A 25,137-nucleotide genomic window follows, 5' to 3' on the forward strand; every position below is an offset into this window, starting at 1 on the left:
ACTTTAATGTGAGAATAAGAAACACAGGCGTAAATATTGTAGAGCACAAATTGTGTTGTAAAATAATATCTACTACATTCATGAACAATGAATGATCGTGAGGCTGTGTCATGAAGCTGGGCTATTTTAAAAACAAAGATGTTAGTATTATTTATTTATTTGTACCTAAGTACCCATTGATTTATTTTAAAATACCTTGCTGTATAAAATAAATAACAAATAATATATTACTCAACGAGTTGTACTCATTCATGATAATAATAAAAACAGTCATTATATATTTATGCTTAATTATAATAATAAACATTGCTCTGCCACTTACCTACAGTCGTAATAAGCCACTTGGTTAAAAAATTGTAAAACGCGTAGGTTCTTTAGTTGAATAATATTGAATAATTCTAATGAAGCTCTACATAATTCTTGACTCTACATACAAAGTAAACGCATTTAACTTTTATCGGACTTACATTGCAATGATCTCTGCTAATTAGCCATTAGCGCTCAGGGAACATTTAGATCATAAACAATGATGACAAATATTTATGAGCAAGACAAAGACATTGAAATAATTGTCTTGAAAGAGTAATTAGTGTCAGTTGATGTGCCGCGTGCTTACGTCGTTGAACTCGAAATAATACTAACACATATCAACGTTTGTTTACGTGAATGAGAAACTTTTACGCCTCCGCTTTGAAGTTTACGTGATAATAACAAAGTGGATCAAACAGGTGCTCGGTACCTACAGTTCGATATTATTAATAGGTATACGAATACACGAATAGCCCTTCTTCCCCTGACGTCAATCGTGACCGACACGCGAAGCCAAATTCGCTCTTCGGATTACACAAATGGGCCACCACGCTGTCACCCACTCGACAGAAACCGTGTCATAATACTTTAAAAATATTATTGTATTTTTCATCCTATTGTTGAACTAGTTTCAAGAAAAATTGTCTTGTTCCAAATAAATCATGATAATGTGGGCAGGTCATCAATTGTCTGCAAAACATTTAATTGTGCGAATATTTGCGACTAAATGTATGAGAGTGTCAGAAAGAATACTTATAACGAATATTTGCTACGGATAGACTAAGATTTCTTCAATTTATACGACACGATGAGGCAGTTTAATCGAAATAAAAATATTTTACGGCTGGTCATTCAAAAGCCAAATAATGTAGAGTCGTTATTAGAGAACTGTTTTTGCTAACAACATTAACGAATCTCATTTTGTTTGAGCAAATTTCCGCTCTAAATTTTCTATTCATTTGTGATTCCCGTTATTGTTTATACCGTATGTTTTGTATGTTGACGAAATATTTGAAAAATTAAAATAAAAAATAGTACCCACCTACTTAATTTCCTCTCAACACGTCGTTTGAAATTGCTTGCATTTATATCGAATACAAAGAAATTTAAAACTGAATTAAAGTTACGAAAACATCGGCAGATACCTATATACTTACATTAAACATTGTAAGGTACTCGAAAGGTAGTGTTTATGAGAAAATTTTACCTTTTCTCGGGACGTGGGCTCATGTCCCGTTGGATCTCGAGATCTGTTCTCATTATCAGGAACCCGTTACGTGGTACAAGTGCACTGCGAAACGCCATTGTTCCCACTCTGCAACAGATAATGAACTAAATCATTTTATCTTTACACGTTTGTAGCGAAACAGTTAAATGTATCACACTAATGGATTGTACGTTGTTAAACAATTTCTAATGTTTGACAGGATTTTCCTCTTTAAATGAAATCTAGTTTTTGATTCATCACACGGAAAGTTTATAACAACGTTACGAAGAAAGTTAGGTAGGTACCTAATTTTCTATAGTGATATTTTTTTTACATGTTTGTTTTGTAGAAAGTATTATTAAACATTTGACTTACTTAAATAATCTCGCATATTAGCTAATATAATAAAAAACAACACATATGGGTGACCTTCACCATTTGCAAAGTTCGAAGACCTCTCATATGCATATTTTTATTAAATACGAATATTTCTTAAAAGCTGAATCACAATCATGTCAAGCTAGTTTGTCAAGTTTAATTGCATTTTTATTATTTTTAATGAAAACGGATAGAATTTCAATAAGTTAAAGACTTGATTAAAAATCATAGGTAGAGTCAGGTTGTTAAAAATCCATGATCATCATTAAAATGATTTACCAAAGCAAATAGTTGTATACTCTACTTAAGTTCTTAATATTTTAACACGATGTACATGTATACATAATGATTGGTACATAATAGATTCTATAGCCTATTTCGGACATTTTTCAGCTATTACAGACCAAAAATAGTACAATTACACAACAATCAATGACAAAATTTACCCATTCGTTTAAATCTAAATACTCAGTAGAAACCTTATATGGCCGCATGTTCAAATGACTCCCACACGAAATACAAACAAAACAAGTTATCATTATGATTAATTCCTTCGCGACAGATGTAGTCAGTTTCATAATATTCAGTGTGTCCATGCAGAGATGCAGACAGTATAATATCTCAGTCAATTGGGTTCGACCAGAACACATTTGCTTCAAAGGATCAGTGCGTTAACCTTTACGAGATAAATTAAACTTGAGTTTCTTTTGTTTGGAGTTTAGAATTTATCTTTACTGAATATTATAAACTATAAATGTATAAGTTTCTTTGTTTAATTGCGTCTTTCATGACATGAATTGGATGGTTGGCAGGGTGGTAGTTAATAACCAATAAAAGAAAACTAAAGCTACTATTTGTTTCTATCAATAATCAACTTCAGTAACAGAAATGGGATATGAAACATTGGACTTGTCTGCTAGTTTTTCCGCTTTTCCATACACTAATAGTTGTTCAGGATGAAAAGAAATGTTGGATTCTTAAGATGGTATTTTACAATCTATTCAGTCTTCAAACGTAATTTACTTTCATTTTTGATATTCTTAAACACTTAATAAAGAGCGTCATCGCAACTTTGATTGCTTGTAAAATTCTTCGTAACTCGTAAATGTTGTTCATTGTAATCTATCATCTGTAACCTAATCACTTCCGCTAATTGGACACTATAATTTGCTTCCAAAGTTATAAATGTATTTATTACAAAATTGCAGAAATGTCCTAATATATTAATACAATTACCAGATTAATTAACCTACACATTAATAAGGCTTTTCATCGTACAGTTTGTACACTCCATATCTGTTGAAGAAATAAGTACCTACCTAGCTCATATGGTTCTGTTACCTTATCCTACCAAATTTAACCAAATCAGTTAGTTTAAAACCGCAACATACTAGAACAAAAAAACATTTGTAAGTACATGAATTAGTTATTATGTATACATAAGTAGGGATTTTACCCATGTAAGTATGTTGAAAATGCATAGTGTCAACCGGTCACAGTCGTTAAATCCTCGATAGCGCCCAAAGAGGTTAACGTTTAAGTAAACTAAGTGAAGTAACCTAGATTTCATAGTGGTGTTAACAGCAGTGGCATAGTGCGGCCGAATTAAAACGTCGTTAAGATAGCACATATGTTAACACATTCAGTGCATAATTGGGGCGGAACGATGGTCGATAAGCTTGCAGTTGTACTCAATACTAAATGAATAGGGTTAGAATATAGTACGAAGATCATTATTATGTATTTGCGAATTGCGTCCTACTGCTAAATAAGATTCTCCTCCCGTTGTATGTTGACTTGTATTTAAACTAAGTAACTTCATCATAAAGTCTCCAATCCGCAATTGGCCAGCGTAATAGGCTCAAGGTCTAACCCCTCCCTCAATTCGGGAGAAGACCCTGGCCCAGCAGAAAAAACAACATGCTATTATTTTCTCAATTCTCAGTCTCTTTCCTATTCTGAATTTCTAAGTTCCTACACAGTCTGACTCACACGTATCCGCTAAAGTAAGTAAGTTGGCACTGTTTAAACTGTATAATACTGTATATCTGTGAAATATATGTATAAATTAACAAACAATGGATTAAACTTTCACTTGCATTGTGTTTAGAATTTATTCCTACTTCATGAAATAAAACCACGCTACAGTAATTCTTTATTTTTTCCAACGTCACGTTAAAACAGTCTTGTTATTTACATCGATACTGTCTCAAATATTAATTAAACTCATTTATTTTTTAATTCGTAGAAACTATTATCAACATAGCTACCTATTTAAAAAGAATTCCACAAATTAAAATACGTTAAATAACCTTTAAATCTGTAGCTTCTACGAATTCTATTATCCTTAGTATTATAATAATTTACTCATTGTCTTATTTAAAACCAGCGTTTAGTCAACATCAGCCTATTAATGGATGAACTATGGAATAAAGTTGCCTGGAAACACCTTTGAAAGGTCCTTACTTATACCAGCACTTGCTGAAACACAAAAAGTGATTGTACAATATTTGCTGCACAACACCGAATGAACGAAAAAGGGATTATTGGTTACAAAGTGAAAGTTGACTACGGCATCGAAAGTCTAGATATACATATACGTACCTACATAGATGTACGTTCAAACAGTAGGTACCTACATTGTATAGTTCATACATATATTCAGTGCACGTCGACTGTGCCCTCACCGACAATCAACAATTAGCATAATGTAGATATCAGTGGAGAAATACACCTTTTCTTCTGAAATTCCGACATTTTGTTTCGGTTATTTAACAAAATTAAACAATTGAGTTAAATAGGTCATTACGAAGAAAAGAACAACTCCTAGCTAAAGCCGTTGCTTGTCAGGAATGCATCATTAATGAGGTACCCTCGAAAAACTTCTTAGGAAGATGTGAGCTACGTAGGCAAGGGTACCGTAAAACACGAATGAAGAAAAATCATACGGGAATGTAAATTAAGTTTAGAGTGACACTAAAAAACTATTATACTTAGTTCTTTTGAGTTTATGATTTTATTTAATGAAATTAATTAATTAGTACCCAATTACTTCAGAGCGACCGAGTGATTAACTACACAAATGAACATAAAAAAAGAGAAAATGAAAAGGCAGTTTATAACGTTTTTAATACGTTTCAGGTGGTAGTTTATTCAGGCTTATACTTTAAAAATAAAATAAAAATGTAAAGAAGCTATGTATTCAATAACTGTGTGAGAGAATCACACAGTTATTGTAATTTTTGCAATAGGTTCTGGTACTTTATCATGTTGTTATCAGATGCAATGTCAATACGATTTATTTTTATACCAGTCATCCGTACAATGGTTGCACAAGTAAGTGAAGGTCAAATCTGGGAGGTATTATCTACTGCTATTACCGACAACACAAACACGCATTGTTATATGAAACTATGATTGAATGAATATTGCATTCAATTACGCTTCAATTATATAAATTGTCCCTGGAGACTGCACCTATGTTTCAACTGCAAAGAACTTACAAGGTTCTATCGAATATACCTACCTACGTTACTATATTTTATTATTTATCCATTAAAACTAAAATAATAATAATAAATAAGTATTTATAGAGCACAAGCTACCTACTAATAAGCCAAGCACCGATGTGCCAATATCATAGTGCTATAGGCAATTTACTTTTTTTAACTCATTTTAGGCGGCAATATGCATATAGATATAAATGAGTACTGCCAATTACTTTATGCCTGACTTTAACGAAGTGCAATAGTGAATTAGAAATCAAAGATTTCTCAATGCGGAAAAGTTTTTATTAAATAACTACAATAATAATCGGTAGTCGCCATCAATCACCTAGTAAACTATTCTCGTGTCTGTAGACAATGAACTGGAGCGATTAATTTAATAGTCTGAATTTGCTTCCTAACACAAATAAGGAAAGCAAACCAATAAACATACCACGAACAAATCTACACGTTGTAAAGTTCCGTTGCTTTCTCGAACAAGGAATACGAACTTATGTAATGCCATACTTCCTAGGGAAATATTACACGCTACATGCTGATGGGCATATTGATTAATCATGTCGATATTTGTAAATAGATGAGCTCGGAAATAATTAGCATCATGCAAGTTAAAAGTTTAATTACTTACCTACTTTTTACTTTATCTATTGAACACGGATATCCATCGTTACCATAGTTACATTGAGCTCTAGAACATATTCCGGTTAAAGATAATAAAATCTGCTAAATTATTAAGGTACCTATTTAAGTACTTGACTTCTTGACTACCTTTGTATGATGTTAAATGACAGAAACCGAAATTATGGTTATTCAGCTCCCGGATTCTTTAAATTTGAACAAACATTGCCAAAACAATTACCTCAAGACAATTATTGTTTATATTCAGAATCGAACCCTGGATATTTACTGCATTGACATACTACCTCTTTTTACTGCATAGTAAAATTTATAGAATAACGCCCTCTTTTGAGTTAAAAGAAGACTAAATTCATTTGACATTGACTGACAAATTCTAATGTTGCTATATTAAAAATATATAAAGCTACCATTTTCATAATCAACCTTCTCTCATATCGAAAATCAGTAAAAATAATAATATTAATTTCTAAAATCCAACACTCAAAGTCGCATGATCAATGTCTAAACGGTTCTTTATTTTGTTCTATGCGTAACAGTACGACAACTTTTGCTCAAAAATAGTTTATGATAGGTAGGTACTTTTACTTATTTTAGAACAATCAGTCGATTTCAATCAAATCTAAAAAAAAATGATGAATGTCAATTCTTATAATTAAGAACAATATTTTGTCAAGACTTACTGGTATTGTTTTAACATTTGGTAGATAAATAATAATAAATAGTGTAGCAGTCGTAGCAGAAATCTAGCATTATTATATGGCAACTCGGTGTATCAAGTTGGTCTCGTAATTCGTGTGCGGTTTTTACGTTTATTTTTTTAATTTCTGAGTGAAATTTTAAAATGTATACTGTTTCTAAAGGACCCAGCAAAATTGTAGCAAAGACTCGACGAGGTAGATAACTGTTACCTGTTCAATTTGCCTTGTATAAGTTATAACTTGTCAGTGATCATGTGAGATGAAATTTCGCAAACTTTTTCAATTGCAGGCCTCTCACAGAACTTAGAACGTTTGGATAGCCGTAAAGACCACAACAGAAAGTCCTCAGAATCTGATAATGGCGAAGTTGTTAAGTATGTTACCGTTTGACCAAAATTTCCATTGCCTAATATTTTCGGAGATTTCTTCACTGTTTTTACATAACCTCTCCGCCCCGAATCTGTACTTGTTTATACAGCCTTATAAATTTTGGCATGACAACAATCTGTACTAGTAAAAGAATATGAATAACAACAAACTTAACTTGGTACAGGAAGTCCAAGTTGAGTGAGGTATATTCAGTATTATTGACCAATATGATTCTAATTGGGTTGTTTGTTTATCTAATATTTCAGCATGCCTAAGCCCATATTTCACTGCAATGGTAAAAAGACAGTACACCAAAGAATACAGCACCAAGTGATTACACCACAGCATGAGGAAATCATTAGGTATATCAGTGAAAGTAAGTAAAATATTATTTTATGTAATCAATAATCGTTTAAATTAACTCTTTTATTTTCAAGGCTTGGCATTAATCTTCTCTATTTACCTGTAATTAACATTTAGTAAATATTACAAAAGCTGTTGTATTTTTTAATTTTAATGGCATTGCCAACAAGGGCACTACAGCCCAAGATCTCAGAAACATAGTCTCCATATAATTATCGTCTAATGCCCAACTTGTTTAGTGAATAGTTTTAGTTCAATAAATAGTACAATAAATAGTACAACAAGAAGTAAACAGTTGCACCATTCTCACCCAATATTTCTATAATTTAAAAGTTCTTTGGTATATATTTTTGTGTTGTTTTAATTAATGAAGAGAATATTATATTAATGTTATGTTACTAATGCACTTTGTATACAATTCCAGCTTGGACACAGACCACATATGGAGAGAGTGAGCCATCCACACCAACAAGTACAAATGGTAAGCTACATATAACTTCTTATCTTATCATGAAAAATCAGACTTGCTATATAATCAAAAAGTAAAGCCATGGGTGGTATTATTACATCATTTTGATTGATGATAGAATTTGAGACACATTTTTATCGAAACTGTCTAAGTAAATCCATTTGGATCCCCTAAATAATGTATGTATACTTCTTTATGCATAACTATTGTGAATATTGTAGAGCAATAAACACTGCATGTGGACATTAAAATCAATTAAGGCAGTCCACAGTGCATGGCAACTCAATGTCAGAACACAACTCCCTTTAACTGTTATTCAATTGGTTCCATTAGCAACATGCTTCTATTGGATACCAATCTATTTCTACAATCATTCAGCAACCCACTGCAGGAAATGATTCAGCAATATTTTTTTACACACTTGATAAAGTACCTGTCAGATTATATCTTACAGAGCATTATAAAAATAACTATTTGTCATACTTATGTATAAATATGTACATACCAACTAGTAACTATAAAAAAATATGTACATCTTACAAAACTCAACATCAGCATAATAAAGAAACTCTAGGTTGTTCTATAATATCCATTTGGCCTTAAACAGTCTGTATAATATAATTTATTTTATCAACAATAAATATAAATTCATATTTTTTCTGAGATTTATGTATCTAGACTAGCTTGAAAGAGATAAATGAATTATTGTTAATTATTGCTTGTTTTGTTGACAGATTCCGGCAGCTCGTCGCCGGGCCTTCCGTCAAACCTCTACTACCAAGATGATGCCCCAAGCGCCGTACTCCGAGACTTCAAGCCCTTCGACCTGGAGACATGGTGGGGCAAGCGACTTTTCCAGAATATCACCAATTCCCTCTGAGTCAGTTAAGTCTATTAAACATATACGGGAACACGAACGATGGCGGTAGCGTAAGTCACAATCATCTGTAGTTTACTAAATTTTAACTTTATTGCTCCTTATAAATACAGGAAACAGATATTTCACCTACTTTAACAAATTAGGTAACATCGGAGACTGAATGAGATGAATCTTTACTTAACTAGTTCCTACCAGTGTGTTAACTGTTGGCTGAGGTCAATGCCATATTTCGTCATCGTTTTCATCTGTTTGCTCCATTTATGCAGAATGTGTGTCAATTATGAGTACTTACTATATTCAAAGTACAAATTATGGTGTTGATAGTAATTAGTAATATGACTATTTGTTGTTCATGAAGTGTTATATGTAAATATGAAAATGTTATATTATATTGTCGACATTAGAAATTCTTCTACATTAATCGACTTCTTTTCAGTCATATTATTTTCGTCCATTCTTGGAATTTTACTTTTGCCTAGAACAAAGGCTTTTCTTAACTTTTGACATGTATTGAATAAGATAAAGTGGTACATTTAAGGGTCAGACATTAGTTAGTTTGATGAAAAGAGATTGAACATACATTTTGTGGTATAAGTGTAATCACCAAAGTTCCATATTTCATGAATCACCAACTACAGTAATTAATATATTTGCTGCCGCCACAAACATCAAAAGAAATCTTCAAAGTGAAGAAATGTTGGAGTTGGTCCAGTACTTTTCGAGTTTGCTTCATGCAAACAAACATACCTACTTGTCTTAATATTAGTGATATGAATTAAGGAGAAATGTCCAAGTGCGATCGTATGAATTCGTGAAAAATTAAGTAATCTACAGTTGATTGTGGATCTCAGTAGTTATGTCATATCATAAGTGAATTTTTCCAAAAGCTCAATTTCTTTGCATTGTTACTGTGAACCAATATTCTTTAAGATTGTTATGTTGTGTGAATGTTAAAGTTTTTGGTTAATGTATATTAAATACATCTCGGATTCGGAATTAATATATACCAAAGAATATTATGTGACCATATTAAGACATACCATTGTGAGAATAATTTTAATACAGTCTATGCCAAATTTGAGCCAAATTGTCAACGGGAGTGAGTAAATATCCTTTAGCATAGCATTGTTCGGGTCGTGTATATCATTTAAAGTTACCATCACAATTTTTCTGAACATATATTATGTAACTTTGCCGTTTTTGGAGTTACTTGTTATTATTTTATACACATGCCTTTTTGCAGTCTTGCAGCTATATTTAAAGTGCCTAAATAAAGCAATAGTGTAAATAATATTATGAATTGTTATACATGCAGGATAATATTTATAAACTATAGATAAAATATGAAACAATATCACACCAAGAACAAGTCGTACATTGAGTATTGTCACTTACTTACATTTTATTATCTGTTCTACAGGTTGCTTACCTCAAGAAATATACCTACAGTGTAGGTATTAATGAATTATTCAATATGTTGGGTGTAGTCAAGAACATTTGTGTTGTGGGTGATGCAATACTAAAATACTTGATATCGAGTTTTAAAAATGGTACAATTACTAAAAAGTTGATGTGAAGAACCTGAGTGGCTAGTATAATGAACTATGCTGGTTGTTGCTACCCATGTGTTTTTTTAATTAGATATTTTATTTTTTTAATATTAGTTTTGAATTGACTACATTCACCCTGCTCCATGTTAGCTGTGCTCATTGCTCTAATATACATACTTGAAGGTTAAACTCAAGCAGAGACATGAGTTACTAACACATCACTAACTTTCATTCAATCACATTGTACTGTTTACATTTGTTGTTTTTATTTTTGATTGTTATAAATGATGTACTTGAAGTATACATATTTTAGAGTTAATGTTATATGACAAGGACTACTCAAATCACGGTGTATGATAGCTTTTTTACAACAGAAATGTTACTATTGTTGTTATACTGTTAAATGTATTGTTTTCAGTGTTTATTTGTGTTACACAATAGCTTCTCATGCTTGAGGCTGAACAATGTCTTCCATAAAGATTTACAACAATTTAATCATGTTATTTGTCATGTACAAATCTTTGGAATATTGGTTTTTATTTCCTTTGTACATAAGAAAATTTACAAGATGATGATTAGTTTATCATAGACATATAACCAACGAACTATTACTTACTGTTTACATATTCTCTTGTTTTGTATATTTTATTGCAGTAATTGTGAAAGTATTAACAAATCGGCAAATATTAATTAATTTAAGCGGTTATTTTAAGAGCGAAATGTTGATATTTACTTTTGTTAAATGTTTAATGTTGTTACTGCAACTATTGTGTACAAAATAAGTGAAGCGCGTCAGAGCGATATTAATTTATGCAATAAGCAATAAATGCACGAAATGTAGTATAATTTTTAACCTTTTAGATGAAATATTTGAGTCGTTGTAGTTGTAACGCAGGAGAATATTTTTAGACTGATTTAGTTATTAAAACGTTATGCTTTTTGTTGTAGTTGAATAAACCATCTGATAAATTGTTTGTGTATTTTATTGAAACTCATTTCTATGTTTTCACCATCGCCAAAGAGCAAAACTTGACCATACAGATCTATATGACGATAACTTTAATGTCAAAGAATCGTCAATTTTGACGCAGTTTTTTGTATCAAATAATCCACATTCAATAAATAATTTAAACTATTATAATATGCAAAGAATAACTTCAAACAATGATCTGTTTTCTCCTGACAACATCAAATGCGTTGAAGTCAACAACTTTCCGGTGAGGTATTCACTTAGTATCCAACAACTTTGTAGAGACCCTTAAATGCAGTTGATTTTTGTTGTAATAATAAAACCTAATTTATTTCAATTAATTAAGATATTCATTGAAAGAATATGAATCTCACATGTATATAGTATATTCATATCTTCTATGATATGAATACACTATGAAAGTAGTTACACTGGTCTACCATCTTTTCCACCCTCTACTATAACTAAGCATAGGTACAAAACAACGTTCTTCAACAGCTAAACGGTACTCAAAACAGCTTCATAAGCGCAGTGGAAGAGGCTCGCAATACTCTCAGCTGTTTAGAACGCAGTCTTCACAAGTCGAGCAAATACGAACAAAAACTGGTGCAATGCAAGAATACACACAGTCATTCTCACGATACCCATAAATGGTGGGATAGCGATCAATCAGAGCAGAAAAGTTTTATTCATACGAATACCAGTAAGTAGACAATAAAATTGTGATGAGAGAAACAATTCCTTAATTATGATGATAAAATATAGCTTTTTACGTCATTGCAGCTTCTTTCTGTCGTTGGTAGATACTTAGTTATTCTTACGTAATCGACGACTTTCTATCAATAGATAAGTTCTGCAGACAAACTACGAAGTCATTCACAAAACAAATGTTAAGGGTGATTGCGGGGTCTCAAGTTTGACTCCCGGTCGCACGGGCGATCACAGGATAATTTTTAATATTAGGCTTGCCCCCTATGGTGTTGCGTTTGTATTGAAACTTAAATACAATTTCGAGAGATGCAAAGAAGTTGTAATTTTCACTAGGTCCAAGTATATCGTCGAGGAGTGGTGTAGGACGAGCAGAATCATGGTCTACTATGAGTATTGCATGCCTTCAATATCAGTAAGTTCCTTTATATAACATGGTTAATAGCAGCCGTACCTTATTTTGTAAACCACTAGGTATTTACATCATTAAATTATTGAACACCAGTTTATCATAAGTAGTTTCAAATGGCTTTATAACGATATTTTTTTTTTAATGACAACTCCCGCACTAAGAATTGCGTTGTTTTGCGGGGACTTTTACAAACATAAAAACAACTGACCCAAAGTACAACCAGACCCGAAAGACAACATTTCAAACAAATAGTAGTTCCGTGTGGGAATCGAACCCACGACCTCCCGACACAATGGTAACGGCGGCATGGCGACCTAAACCACTGCGCCACGGAGGCAGTCAGATATACATAGCGACCAACCCATATCTTTCAGATACGACGAACTATCAAAACGCTACGAAGCTCTGCTGCAAGCTTACGACGATCAATGCAGCAGCATCAGTTACCGCGACATGAGGCTGGCACAATGGCGACAGCGCGCGAACCTCACTCAAGCGCAACTCTCACACGCGCACCAAGCGCTCCTCTCCGTCGGCGAAAAATATCTCGCGCTCAGGCGTAAAAGAAATGCGCTAGTACGTTATTACTTTGAACTAACTGTTTAACAGTGGTGTTAATTAGATACTGACAAAAACAACTTCCTCTGTAGCACTTGATTTTATTGAATGAGACTTGCGCAAAGCTATCTGAATTCCGTTATATTGCCACATGAGTAGATTCCTCAATCTGTGTAGTGCCTTGGTTGTTCTGTGAAAAGAATGTTGGTGGCTATCCAAAGACTAGAATTAGGGATAATAAACATACCTACCTATAGACCTGGGAGAGTAGCTACGTACGTAGGTAAGTTGAGTTATCGGTCCTAAGCTCGCTCGACCTCTTGCCGGGCGTGTTAGCCTATCACTGACTATCCAGTTACAGTAATCCAGCTTTATGTAATAAACGGCCAGGAAGATATTACTTTTCATTGAGTTAAAAGAGCCATCACAGACCTATTCTATGGATAACTTTGTATTGTCTTTGTGGATTTCTGTAAAGTGTGTGTGCATGACGTAAGTAATAGGTTATAGAAAGTTTGAAATCAAACAAACGTGTGCTGGCGATTATCATAAGCACCCGTGTTTCAAAGCTACGCACGATAATGGCACAACTTCTTGTGGGCATTAGGATATTTCAAGTTAACTATAGTTTGCGATCATGATCATAGACGAATACCTGCCCTCGTATCAAATACCTAACGTAGAAAAAGGTTTTAAAGGCCTACTTAGCTTTGATTTCGAGATTCGGCAGTTGCAGGATTTCTTGTAACGAATTTTTAAGTAGGTAGCCTTTCCTGAGGTTCTCCTGCTCTTTCTATGATATCCTCACTCACGTCTAGCCCCGAACATTTGAAATCTTAAGCTTTCCCAAACCACAATCCTGAGTCCTAGATAGTATACTAAGTACCTATCTTTCCAAAAGGAAAACAGTTTCCGAAGGTAAATCTACTGATAGTCACGTATAAGTTCAGGTGTCTTGTAGAAGCAGCGATGCGACGAGCGAGTGAACCGTATGAAGAGTACCTTGCACGACGTGGTGGAGATCACAGCGCGGGAACAGCTGCGCTTCGACGCCAGGCTCTCATACTGCATGTCCAATGAGAAGAACTCTGATGCCGCACTCTTACTTCATGAGGTAAGGACATCTGCTAAGTTCGAATGCTCAAACACCACTCAATTTTAAGTTAGTTTTTGCTGCCACTGTTACTTTAAAGTATTTTGTAGGTAGTTAGAAATTGGAAATGACTTTGACCGTCACTTTTAATGCAACATTGTTTAATATCGAGACGATATGTCGATAGTTTGCTTCTGAAATATTATGATCACGAAAGAATAATTTCAATCACAGAACAGCTTTCACCGTTTTTCTAATTCTAGTAGTCTACAATATAAATAAATAAATAAATATAGTGGGACAATTCACACACGGTCATTTGATTCCAAACTAAGCAGAGCTTGTACTATGGTAACCAAATAACTGATAAACATACTTATATACTTCTAAATACATACTTATATAGATAAATTCACAACCAGGCTCAGAAAATATACTCGTGCTCATCACACAAAGATATGTCCCGGGTGGGAGTCGAACCCACCACACGCAGCGCTACGGTTGTCGCGGCGAGGTGACCGCTTAAACCACTGCGCCAAACGTGCAGTTAACTAAGTATATGTTAACTGTAGTTAGATTAAAATATATACGTATCCTGAATACTGTAAAACTAACTTCAATCAAGTTTCCTTTTCTTTCTAGGTACGTAAATGTAACCTACTATTCTTAGAAAATATGCGACTGAAAACTATCATAGAAGAGTTTCTTCCTGGTCACGTGAACTGGAAGAAATGTTAGTTTTTATCATTTGTACCTAAGTTTTACTAATAGGCAAGTATTTAACCTTATTTATAGTTTACATAGATATTAAATAAAATATTTAGATTAAAATAAACTTTTTATTAAAATATAGTTATACAAAATACACAGAAAATGCTATCAAAATGTATAATATTGTACATAATTCACTTTTTCATCAACAAGGCAACTATCGTATAAATATAGGATTTTATAAAACGAATATAAGCATAATAAGATGATCAGAACATGGCACACGATTTACTGAAACTTAAAATATACTTAATCGGTATCTGTAAGGGCGTAACGTGGTTCGAATGAAGTCTAATTAGCTAATTACCTAAGAAAAGTAGGTTAGGTATCTTCGTTGCTAATTTGCCAAAGGGAAAAAAAGAGAGATGGCATTATTGGCTAAACGTACCTAAGTAGATAGGTACTGCATAGGTTTCTTTCTTAAAGTTTAAAGTACGCTATAAAGTTTCTCAGACCCCGCTCTGCGATGGGCATTCCTAAGGCGTTACCTTTCTATGATACGCGATAAGACATTTTCATGATTACACATTAGAAATTATTCTAAAACCGTTGCCTATTTACTAAGTTCTGTCTTCTCAAGTTTTTGTCTTTTGATATAACACAGTACATTGATCCATAGGAATGATACAGAGGCTACATACACGACTCTCAAATGAGATGGAATGAAGAAGAAGTTGATCGTTTGTCCGGGGATCCAGAACGATTGATTCGCTATGAAAGTCTTCCAATACTTCTCTCTAAGTTCCTCGAACACATCCTCTTTGCGTTCTACTACTGCCATCACTGTAAAAATATTACTTTAGTTTGACTTCAAAATGTGGTGTAATGTTTTACTTTCGCTATTACCGATATGAGTATGCACTCTTTAGTTACGTCACATTTCCTAAAACTAACGTTACCTTCTGTTCCATTGAACACGAAACTTTCAGTTTGCCTTTTTAGGTTTAGAATACATACAACAGTTCTTCTCTTATAAGAGAAACATTTTTGGTAAACGGTGTCAAAACAAAGATAGGTACTTAGTTCATTACTACTTATTGGAACCATACGGTTGCCTTTCCAGTTTCACACTAAATATCGTATATTGCATACCGTATCTAATTATCAACGTTTCTGTAAGATATTACTGGGTATTATCGGACATATCGTAAATATCCTGGTGGTAAAACAAATATCTAATTATATTATTATCATCAATTCCTTTCTACTTACTACAGACTTTAACAAACATTAAAATATGTAAATTCATTCATTGTTAGGAAAGCGTTCAATGAACTGTGATTAATTATTCAAATCAATTGTCTATCTATAACACTGTAAATAGATACGTACCGGTATAAAATGCAGCTAATAATATCGGTGTCATGATGAACTGATCAGCGGCTACTTTGGTCATCACCATCTTGACTGCTGTGCCTGAGAACCTCTTGTCTAGATATCTGTACCTGTAATGTAAACAAGATTATTATAGAAAGTAGATGGAAGAGGTAGATATGGAACAAGATTTTGCATTGACTCTAGGTAGAGCTTTTCTTTCATTAAATGATTAACTTAAGCAGTGATCTTACTTAGTTTGGTACTAAAATGCACTATTTTGCATTATTACTTATTTACTTAACCAGAAAGCGTTCTACAAATCAAACGGGTTGCTGCTAAGTAGGTAGAGACGTTTGTTTTAACTATATTTTGGCATTAAACTGAGGCTTACCAGAAGTAAAGTGCAGGTGCGTATACTGTGCTGCCCACACTTGCTATTCTGGCGGCTGCCGCATAATTATATTCAGGTTTTTCAGGCTGAAACACACACAACACTAAGTAACTAAGAAAATAGGTATTTTGCTACAAGTCATATGGCCGTGGCATTCGGCTCTATGAATTGACATCCGGATTAACTATAATAAATTAACATAAATACATGAATAGGTGTATTTTGTCTCAGAAGCCAGCCATGGGGTCAAACTAGGAATGTAGAGACTAATGTATGTAGTGCGAATCAAGAGACCCGAGTTTTTATTTTGATTTTAACATCAATATCTGTTTAGCAACTAATGTCGCTCTCATCCAGAAGTAATAAATAATTGATATTGCCTATGTACTGATTGCGTAATCCTAATTTATTTATAACTCGGGAGTGTGACCTTATGTTACGACACACCGCATCAACGGTAGCGTGGCCGAGCGGTCTAAGGCGCTGGTTTAAGGCACCAGTCTCTTCGGAGGCGTGGGTTCGAATCCCACCGCTGCCATAATCTTTTTGTCCCGTAGTACTCTTTTTACTGCTCGATAAAATATAATGCTTCAACAAATTGTATACAAATATTTAGAATAAGCAATTTTTTTTTCTATGTAGAATTTATTCCAGGGACCTAAACGAATCGTACCAATAAATCTCACGATTTCGCTATTTAACTGCAAATAAAAAAAAATGGTGTATCATTTTTCAAGAATCACAAAACTATACATATAAAAAAATATGGTTTTGTCTAATAAAGCCTCTATACACACTAATACACAGGGTCATTTGATGATACAGAGTATATCTGATTTTAGAGGAAGTAAATAAGAAGTACGAACTTAAACGATAAATAATCATTTAGGTATCGAAACAGTAAATATTGTGTAATTAATTAGAATAGTCTATTAGTGTTATGGCCATAGAGTACCTACGTCTACTTGATTTAGAGTGCAATACTCTCTTACGGTTAGAGACTTTATCTATATCCTATCGTTTGCAAAATGTATACGGTATCGTGTTTGGTTAAGGACGCCACGCGGCTACCGCGTCTGGGTTCGATTCCCACACGGAACAATTACTTGTGCAATCCAGTTGCTTCGGGTCTGGTTGTACCTTGTGTCCGTTGTTTATACATATTATGTTTGTAAAAGTCCCCGCAACACAAGAGAAATTCTTAGTGCGGGAGATCTCTTTAAAATGAAAAATGACCCGTTTCTATATACTTACTGTATAATGCCTGTTAAAAGTCTGTTGTGATAATTCAGCAGCCGTATAGAACGAGGCGTAAACTGCCGTATTTGTCAACACGGGGTGCTTCTTGAGGGACCGTCGGAACATCTCCTTGAGTAGGGTCACCATCTTGCCCGTGAACCCTGCAACAATTCACTGTCATAGATGAAGTCGTTGTTATTGTCATCATATGACTTGAATGATCAGAATCCTAGCTTTTACAAAAAATAACATTTATTTGGGAAAAGTGTTTTCTATAAATCTAAACATAATGTAAACACCAATATTAAACGAGTAATTTGTTTATTAGTTAATTTAAAAAAGGAGAACCGACTTCAAACCTATTTCTGGCGATGGCCGAAACTTTTCAGCAGTTTGTCATCCATAAGCATCACGAAACATTCGTGACGTACCTACTATCAATACAAACATACGCATTTTTAAAGCATAAAACAAAATCTACTCTTCAGATTCGAATTTAATTTAAATGGAATCTCATGGTGGGCACCAGCAAAGAAAAAACCATCAAAATCGGCCAACTCAATCAAAAGCTATGAAATGACAAACATTCTAAAACTTGACAACCTCATCCTTTTACAAAAAAAACTCAATAAATTATCATTGTTACTCTGTTGGTACTACAAGAAAAGTACATAATGCCTAGCTGTAAATATTTATCAAGATGCTGTGTATTTTATACTTCTTATCAGAAACATATAAAATTAACCTCAAGACAATAAAATTGTTAGTGACCCATGGATAATGACTGGTATATAGCTAAAGATATCAACAATACGGATAAGATATATATTTCAGACACAAGAATATAATCAGTCATATTATTATGTAAACTTTGTAGGTAGATGTAGGTAATGATTTTAGATTATGTATGCGAGCACACAGGATCCTAAGACTGGGCATAGTTAAATTTTGTACGGAGATGAAAGGAAGGCTTAAAAAATATATACCCAATAAGTTATAATAGCATTTACAATGAATAAAATTTAATAACACATGCATTGTTTACGTTCAAGCTACTCTTTAATGTCAATGTCAAACACATACATAAGTCTGTGGTCCTACAGACGGACGGAGTAGAGACTAGAAACATCAGTGATGAATAAAACCTCAAGTTTCTGATACTTTTTTACCGAATCTTGACGACCGACGCAGAGATCTTTATGTTGACCGCTCTAATATTTAGTAATTTTGTTAAATGAAATCTTGCATGCCTAAAAATTGTTTCAATCATTTCTTGAGGGCATGCAAAATCCCCAACCCGCACTTGGCCAGCGTGGTAGACTCAAGGCCTAAATCCTCCCTTTTTCGGGAGGAGACCCTTGCCCAGCAGTGGGACAGCCACCGGTTGAAAAAAAAAAGGTTAATGGAATATTCGTATTTTGTAAAAACTATATAAGTTAAACAGTTGCAAAGACGTTCAGTAAATATAATATTATTTCGTATGTTCAGATGGCTGTTTTATTTTATTAGAATAAATCACGGCAAACATTATGCAAAGTGTTCTCAATTTATTGGCGGAACAGACAGCGGTAAAGATTGTCCATTGACAGATTCTCAAGTGCAAAATCATTGAGATAAGATTTATAGAAACCTTGGATTCAATACTTACAACAAAATGTAGATAAATGGAGGAAGGAAAATCAAAATAAAATTCAACTACGAATAAAGTAGAGACATCATTTTTCCCCTGATGTACAGCCCGTTTATTATAAACAAGCTATTGACTGGTCAAGTTAAGCTTTAAATTAAGAGATACCATATCTCTTAACTTTGTGATAAAATCTTATAAACAAAGAAAGTTCTCTTTAATTCCGAATAAATATGCTTATCAAAAACTTCTACTTTAAAGAAAAGATACAGGGATTAAAAATAACCGAGCCTTTATGTCCTGACCACTTCTGGAGCAGTCCGAGCTTGTTAAAAGGAAGCAAGCAATTTAAGCAAGGATAAATGTCCCCTGATCACCTATTATAGATGTATGAGCTAACAATATGCCAACACAAAACTACTCTATGTTTACTTAACACGTTAGCAATACACGTGTCTTCCGAAACGCTTGTCGCTAACATTAAATATTATGTAAGTACTTATAAACCGTGTACAAGCTATAATATGCATGAAAATACAAGGTAAGATAAAATTCCTCAGACCGAAGTTATGGCGGAAATTAAAATGTCAAGTGCATTTCAATGGAAGGTTATAAAATCATACATTGCGATGTTATTGCTTTCACTATTCAAATATTGGAATTGTCGAATAGGATAGGAAAATGGGATAAGATTATAACTAGAGACTTACTTTAAAATGTTTCGTAAATACCTTATTCCTTCACTTCACTTCTTAATAAACATTTCACTTTAAAACTGAATGTAAAATAAGTTGTTCGCGCTTATTTTTAGTATTAACAATAACGCGACCGGTACCAGCTGTTATTGAAACTGAACTGGCCCCTATATTGTAGTCAATTGACTTCAATGGAATAATTAAATAAAAGGCGTCACGTCGAATCGTTGTAAATTCGTTCCTGCTTAACGACACAGGCGAGAGTAACCACAAATATTGATGGCTGTTCAATACAGATCGACTACTGAAACACCTTATCAGAAAAACGGTACATTCGCTTCATATCAATAGAACTATTAATGCAAAGTTTTATGTGTATGTCATTTTATTATCTTTAACAGATCGTCACACTGTTTGTTGTAATCAGATTTTTGAGTTGTTTTTCTTATTTCCATGTGCTTGTCAGATAGGCTATTGAGATTCAAGTGCCCTCCGATGCTTGTTGCTCTCCAAAGCAATAAGTATTAAAGTTACACAAATCTTAAGAATTGCTTATCGATATTATTGAGTAGTAGGTACTTCTTCAAGATGTTGATGCTCATTACAGCAAAGACTTTGTGGCTATCCAACCTAAGAATTCATTTCTTTCTTCAACAATTCCTTCTACATTTTCCTAATAATAATTTACAGTTGACGCCTTTAATATTAATTGGACATGCAAAGCAGGAGATAGAGAGGACTGGAAGAAAATGGGGGAGGCCTTTGCCCAGCAGTGGGACAATAAAGGCTAAAAAAAAATTACAGTTGCAGTTTGTGAAAACTAAAGTAAAATCGAATGGTTTACATTCCCTTTCATTTTGTCATTGTTACACACGACATGCAAAACTATGATGACTCTACATTTAACAATGTGTAAGTAACTATCTGAATCGTTTAAACTACGACCCTTGATAATGCGACGCGTGCATACAATTCAATTTAGTAAGTACATATTGTTGCATTACTTTATATTACGTACTTACGGCGTTAACTACGGTTAAATAACAACGCGCTAACTGTAAAACGTTTTAATTTAAAACTTTAACTAATGTTTCGACTGCAACAACAAATGAAATATATAGTTTCTATAAAAATAGTAAATGAGGTTGGTTAGGAAATATCATGTATTTGATAAGGTATAGTCTTAAATTAATGACTAAAATACGTTACGGGAGAACTTTTTTTTTGTGTTGAAAGCTATTTATAGGAAAATGATTGTACGCATGTGAGTTTTCACCAATCAGCTTTAACGGTAGCGTGGCCGAGCGGTCTAAGGCGCTGGTTTAAGGCACCAGTCTCTTCGGAGGCGTGGGTTCGAATCCCACCGCTGCCACATAGTCTTTTTGCAGACACAGTTCGTTTTCATAATTGATTACAATACAGTGTGTTTATTTTTGAAACAGTTATATAAAGCGTATTTATAACGAATGCATGTATTTGGCATGCGACTCCATTATAAGGATATTAAAAATATACCGGAAAACGGGGTGAATAGAAAAAAAATCAGAAAAGTTTTCAAGCCCAATATTTGAGTACTCCTTGTTTAAGAATTTTGTTCAAATTTGAAATGATTACACGTCGATATTACTTCTATGCGGTGTCATAATTGTTTAAATGTTTAAATTGATATTTATACCCAAAAAATTGCTTCAAAGTCAACCGTCCTCGAATGCCTTAATGGTCCATATAATTTTTTCAAAACTTTGGATTTGAAGTGGGATTTCTTTTCTAATGAGTTGTTTGAAGTGTTTATCTCTTTAGGTGTATATTTATCTACAAAGATACAATATTGTTAACTGAAAAAACGTTTTAAAACACAATTTTTCCATTCACCCCTTTGGTCGTTTCGATTCACCCCTATTGCTGGGTGAATAGAAATTGACCATTTTTTTAATGAAATATCGTAAAATTATGCATATTTTTGGACAAATATGGTTTTTACTCTTTCTTCATGGCGCCGGACATGATATAAAATAACCCGACAATAAAAATAACAAGTTATTCGCTACAAATTTTTAGGACAAAGTTAAAAATCGTTTCTATTCACCCCGTTTTACGGTACTTGTCATTGGTTTTTTGTGTTTATTTGTGCAGTGTTATCATTAATGGTTAGGTGACGTATAATATTTTCTTACTGGAGAGAAAGAAAAAAAGAAAAAATACGTTTGAATTTAGTGCATCTTTTGGACTTGTTTTTAAGACCATCTATTGGATACGGCAGGGATATGTAATTTCTACTGGTTTTCAAATAATAATATAGCCATCGTCTAGTCATAGTCAAATAAAATTTTACGGCACCCTTAGCAATTAATAGATAGTTAATAAATCGTCATTATTACCTTCATTGACGTTTGATAAAGACAGACTGTATATCTTAGATTCTTTAATGTAGAGCAAATAGTGACGTCAAACACGAATTCGCTTTAGTTGTAATATCACAAAGTCTAATAGTATCAATACTATTAGAGCCCTTTGATTATTAATAGTACCTACCCATTAATAACTTTAAAGCTAGACTATTACTAAATTGATACGGCTATGAGCGTTTGTACAATCAGGAACCAATAAGACATAGATACTAATTTTTAATGAAAGCGTGTGGCCCAATTAAATAAACACTTGAATGGTAGAGATAGTCAGAGGTACGTTAGTTTAATAATTAATTATTATAGGTACGTCATTGTATTATACAATAATGCTTCTTTGGAATTATGACGAGATAAGGGTATAATTAAAATATATTCATTAATATTTACATTGACGCAACTTATTACTATCATAATATGGGTAGTGTATTGAAGTGGTCTGCTGTTTTAAAGTAGGTACAGGAACTCTAATATTGTAACTGTAACTGCATAGTTTTTTTTTTGTTATTATAAGGCTCGAAGAGTAGAGTGCCCTTATTAAATATAGATAAAAAAACTGTTACATATTTGTTACTATATAAGTCAAGTAACTTAATACAAATAGTAGTTACAATCTTTCGGATGTCCATTATACACCTCAATCCATTCACAAGTTTGGGACGTTTTTCTAAATATAGCAGTTTCCTGCGGCGTCTTTGTTCTAACACCTACACGCTTTTTGAGTCAAGGCCGAATGACAGCCAGAAAAAGAAAAATATCTTAATGGATAGTGGCTTTTGAAAGATGTTAAGGAAATACTGAATACCTTCACTAATAGTATCTTATATTTATTTTATGTTTGATAGAGAGAGTATCAAGGCATTGTCTTGTATCATATTATCTAATTATACCCGGTTTCTGAATACATTTAGCGGTAGTTTATCTATTCAATAGCGTTTTTTCATATGAGTTTCTACGCTATTGAATAGATAAACTACAGTTAAATGTACCTCAGAAACCGGGGGTATGTGATGATCTACATTTCAGCTGGGTTAATTCTGCATTTTATTCTGTACCTATATATTATAATTTTGTTTATTTCTTTATGAAGAAAATAAATTTTCTTGTTGACTAAATATATTTTATAACTAGGTAGTCAATGTTTGACTATAACTACAATCAATCAGAAATATATTCTTCTATTTACCAAAACCATATTTTTTCCAAACAACTTCACAATGTACAATATGAGACAGTATTATAATAGAGTTGTCATCGATGCAAAACCGTACACTACGCCCACAATATTCACACAAAGAGATGTAGAGATTCAAATGTAACACTCACAACAGAACGCCATCAATATTGTCTGCATTGAATAAAAGAAATGACAAATGGCTAACGAAAGTGAGTCCAATAGACAGAGTTTAGGAGTTACGTAACGTTCAGGTGATTAACTGACAAAAACTAATGATAGATATTTAATTCTGACAAGTTACGTACAAAAGTAATCCACAATCATCCGTTTTGTAATGCTATTTTTTCCCAATAAAATCTAATTGAATTTTCGTTTATTTTCATGCAATTTTAAGGATTGGGATATTTATTTGCCAAGGTAATCATAAAAAATACCAATATAATATTTTAATACCCATTAATTCATGCAAAAAGTGCTATTCGCGAAGGTACCTTCTTCGATTCAGTAATTTAGGAGAAAATAAATAAAAAAGTACTTGAACAACATACCGATACCTTAACAAACAGGATCGCCCGCGCCTTTGAATGATCTCTACCGATAGCTCTTCTCGTTTAATTGTTTTCTTTTCATTAATAACTTAAATAGATTGACGTAAATCTCTTGAATATAACTTATGGCCTGTTTTAACTTATTTTTTCTAAAGAACTTAACTCGGCTTTAACTTAAAACAGTATAATATAAATATAATAATTTAAGTTGTAGTCGCTGCACACGTCAAAATATGAACAAAGTTTGACACAACCTGTTGCATTCCATCGTCTGAAATCCGTTCGCGTCTCTACAATAATATAATAAAATCAAATCTTTTCTTACAAAATTAGTTTTTATTCAGTAAATTACTTATTTATTTCGACTAAGTTTGTGAAATTATTGAGAAAAGTTTTGCAACTTCTCTCGAATAGAGGAGTGACAACGGCTCTAGGTAGAGTTAAAAATTTGAATCGTGTGTAGCGGAGAGGCGGGGAGGGGGGCGCCGTGGTTGCCGGTGCCAGGTAACAGGAGGTACGGCGGCACAGTGGGACCACGTGCGTATTCTGTGGACAAAATTATATATACCGTATCTCATCAGAAGTACTGATTTTAGTTAATTTTATATTCTTACTGATGTTTTTGGATTTATAATATAATATGGATTAGGAGTTAAATATTTTACATGTTTCTATAAAATATGTTATGGAAAATAAGAATAAATAAAAGAGTTTACGAATGAAGCACTAAATATAATCTTTTCTTTAACTCTACTAACTTATTCCACGAAATTGTAAGTAAATTAAAATCGGTGTTTATCTATAAAGAGATAATTAATAATACTAATTTAACACACAAGAATTTTCGAATCGTAGAGC

At 33.1% G+C, this 25,137-nt stretch overlaps 3 protein-coding genes and 2 non-coding genes across 10 annotated transcripts; 4 read left to right on the plus strand and 1 right to left on the minus strand.

Moving 5' to 3' along the window:
* The first annotated feature begins 6,797 nt into the window (after positions 1–6,797).
* Positions 6,798–11,340, plus strand: LOC142978446 (MAPK regulated corepressor interacting protein 2). The gene is made up of 5 exons (XM_076122906.1): positions 6,798–6,932; positions 7,027–7,111; positions 7,373–7,482; positions 7,894–7,950; positions 8,673–11,340. The coding sequence occupies exons 1-5, from the start codon at positions 6,881–6,883 to the stop codon at positions 8,816–8,818; spliced, it is 450 nt and encodes a 149-aa protein (XP_075979021.1). The 5' UTR covers positions 6,798–6,880; the 3' UTR covers positions 8,819–11,340.
* A 104-nt stretch (positions 11,341–11,444) lies between these two features.
* Positions 11,445–14,904, plus strand: LOC142978106 (uncharacterized). The gene is made up of 6 exons (XM_076122386.1): positions 11,445–11,585; positions 11,837–12,041; positions 12,383–12,461; positions 12,833–13,034; positions 13,978–14,130; positions 14,752–14,904. Exons 1-6 carry the CDS (start codon positions 11,511–11,513, stop codon positions 14,845–14,847), a joined length of 810 nt encoding a protein of 269 aa, XP_075978501.1. The 5' UTR covers positions 11,445–11,510; the 3' UTR covers positions 14,848–14,904.
* Positions 14,905–14,934: 30 nt separating this feature from the next.
* Positions 14,935–24,672, minus strand: LOC142978107 (mpv17-like protein). 6 transcript variants are annotated; one of them, XM_076122391.1, is made up of 5 exons: positions 24,286–24,672; positions 17,843–17,988; positions 16,589–16,674; positions 16,213–16,325; positions 14,935–15,663 (listed from the first exon to the last, which is right to left on the minus strand). In XM_076122391.1, the coding sequence occupies exons 2-5, from the start codon at positions 17,972–17,974 to the stop codon at positions 15,434–15,436; spliced, it is 561 nt and encodes a 186-aa protein (XP_075978506.1). In that variant the 5' UTR covers positions 17,975–17,988; positions 24,286–24,672; the 3' UTR covers positions 14,935–15,433. The 6 variants fall into 6 exon arrangements, with proteins under 6 accessions (XP_075978506.1, XP_075978507.1, XP_075978505.1 ...); XM_076122392.1 differs by having other exon boundaries at positions 24,280–24,672; XM_076122390.1 differs by lacking the exon at positions 24,286–24,672 and adding an exon at positions 20,186–20,457.
* TRNAL-AAG (transfer RNA leucine (anticodon AAG)) lies at positions 17,045–17,126 on the plus strand. Its single transcript has one exon. It is a non-coding gene; the product is annotated as a tRNA-Leu (tRNA).
* TRNAL-AAG (transfer RNA leucine (anticodon AAG)) lies at positions 21,440–21,521 on the plus strand. Its single transcript has one exon. It is a non-coding gene; the product is annotated as a tRNA-Leu (tRNA).
* Positions 24,673–25,137: the final 465 nt, after the last annotated feature.

Source organism: Anticarsia gemmatalis, chromosome 14 (assembly GCF_050436995.1).
Source record: "Anticarsia gemmatalis isolate Benzon Research Colony breed Stoneville strain chromosome 14, ilAntGemm2 primary, whole genome shotgun sequence".
In the NCBI taxonomy this organism is placed as follows: domain Eukaryota; kingdom Metazoa; phylum Arthropoda; class Insecta; order Lepidoptera; family Erebidae; genus Anticarsia; species Anticarsia gemmatalis.

What these genes read in the sequence shown, in the direction of transcription:
- LOC142978107 (XM_076122387.1), bottom strand. Translation starts at nt 18,865, where the DNA reads ATGCATGTGTTATTAAATTTTATTCATTGTAAATGCTATTATAACTTA. An exon ending in ATGCTATTATAACTTATTGG is followed by an intron (nt 17,989 to 18,813) that starts GTATATATTTTT and finishes GAATTGTTGCAG; the next exon opens with GGTTCACGGGCAAGATGGTG. An exon ending in GCACCTGCACTTTACTTCTG is followed by an intron (nt 16,326 to 16,588) that starts GTAAGCCTCAGT and finishes TTTACATTACAG; the next exon opens with GTACAGATATCTAGACAAGA.
- LOC142978106 (XM_076122386.1), top strand. Translation starts at nt 11,511, where the DNA reads ATGCAAAGAATAACTTCAAACAATGATCTGTTTTCTCCTGACAACATC. An exon ending in TTGAAGTCAACAACTTTCCG is followed by an intron (nt 11,586 to 11,836) that starts GTGAGGTATTCA and finishes GTTCTTCAACAG; the next exon opens with CTAAACGGTACTCAAAACAG. An exon ending in GGCGTAAAAGAAATGCGCTA is followed by an intron (nt 13,035 to 13,977) that starts GTACGTTATTAC and finishes GGTGTCTTGTAG; the next exon opens with AAGCAGCGATGCGACGAGCG.
- LOC142978446 (XM_076122906.1), top strand. Translation starts at nt 6,881, where the DNA reads ATGTATACTGTTTCTAAAGGACCCAGCAAAATTGTAGCAAAGACTCGA. An exon ending in TGTAGCAAAGACTCGACGAG is followed by an intron (nt 6,933 to 7,026) that starts GTAGATAACTGT and finishes TTTCAATTGCAG; the next exon opens with GCCTCTCACAGAACTTAGAA. An exon ending in GATAATGGCGAAGTTGTTAA is followed by an intron (nt 7,112 to 7,372) that starts GTATGTTACCGT and finishes CTAATATTTCAG; the next exon opens with CATGCCTAAGCCCATATTTC.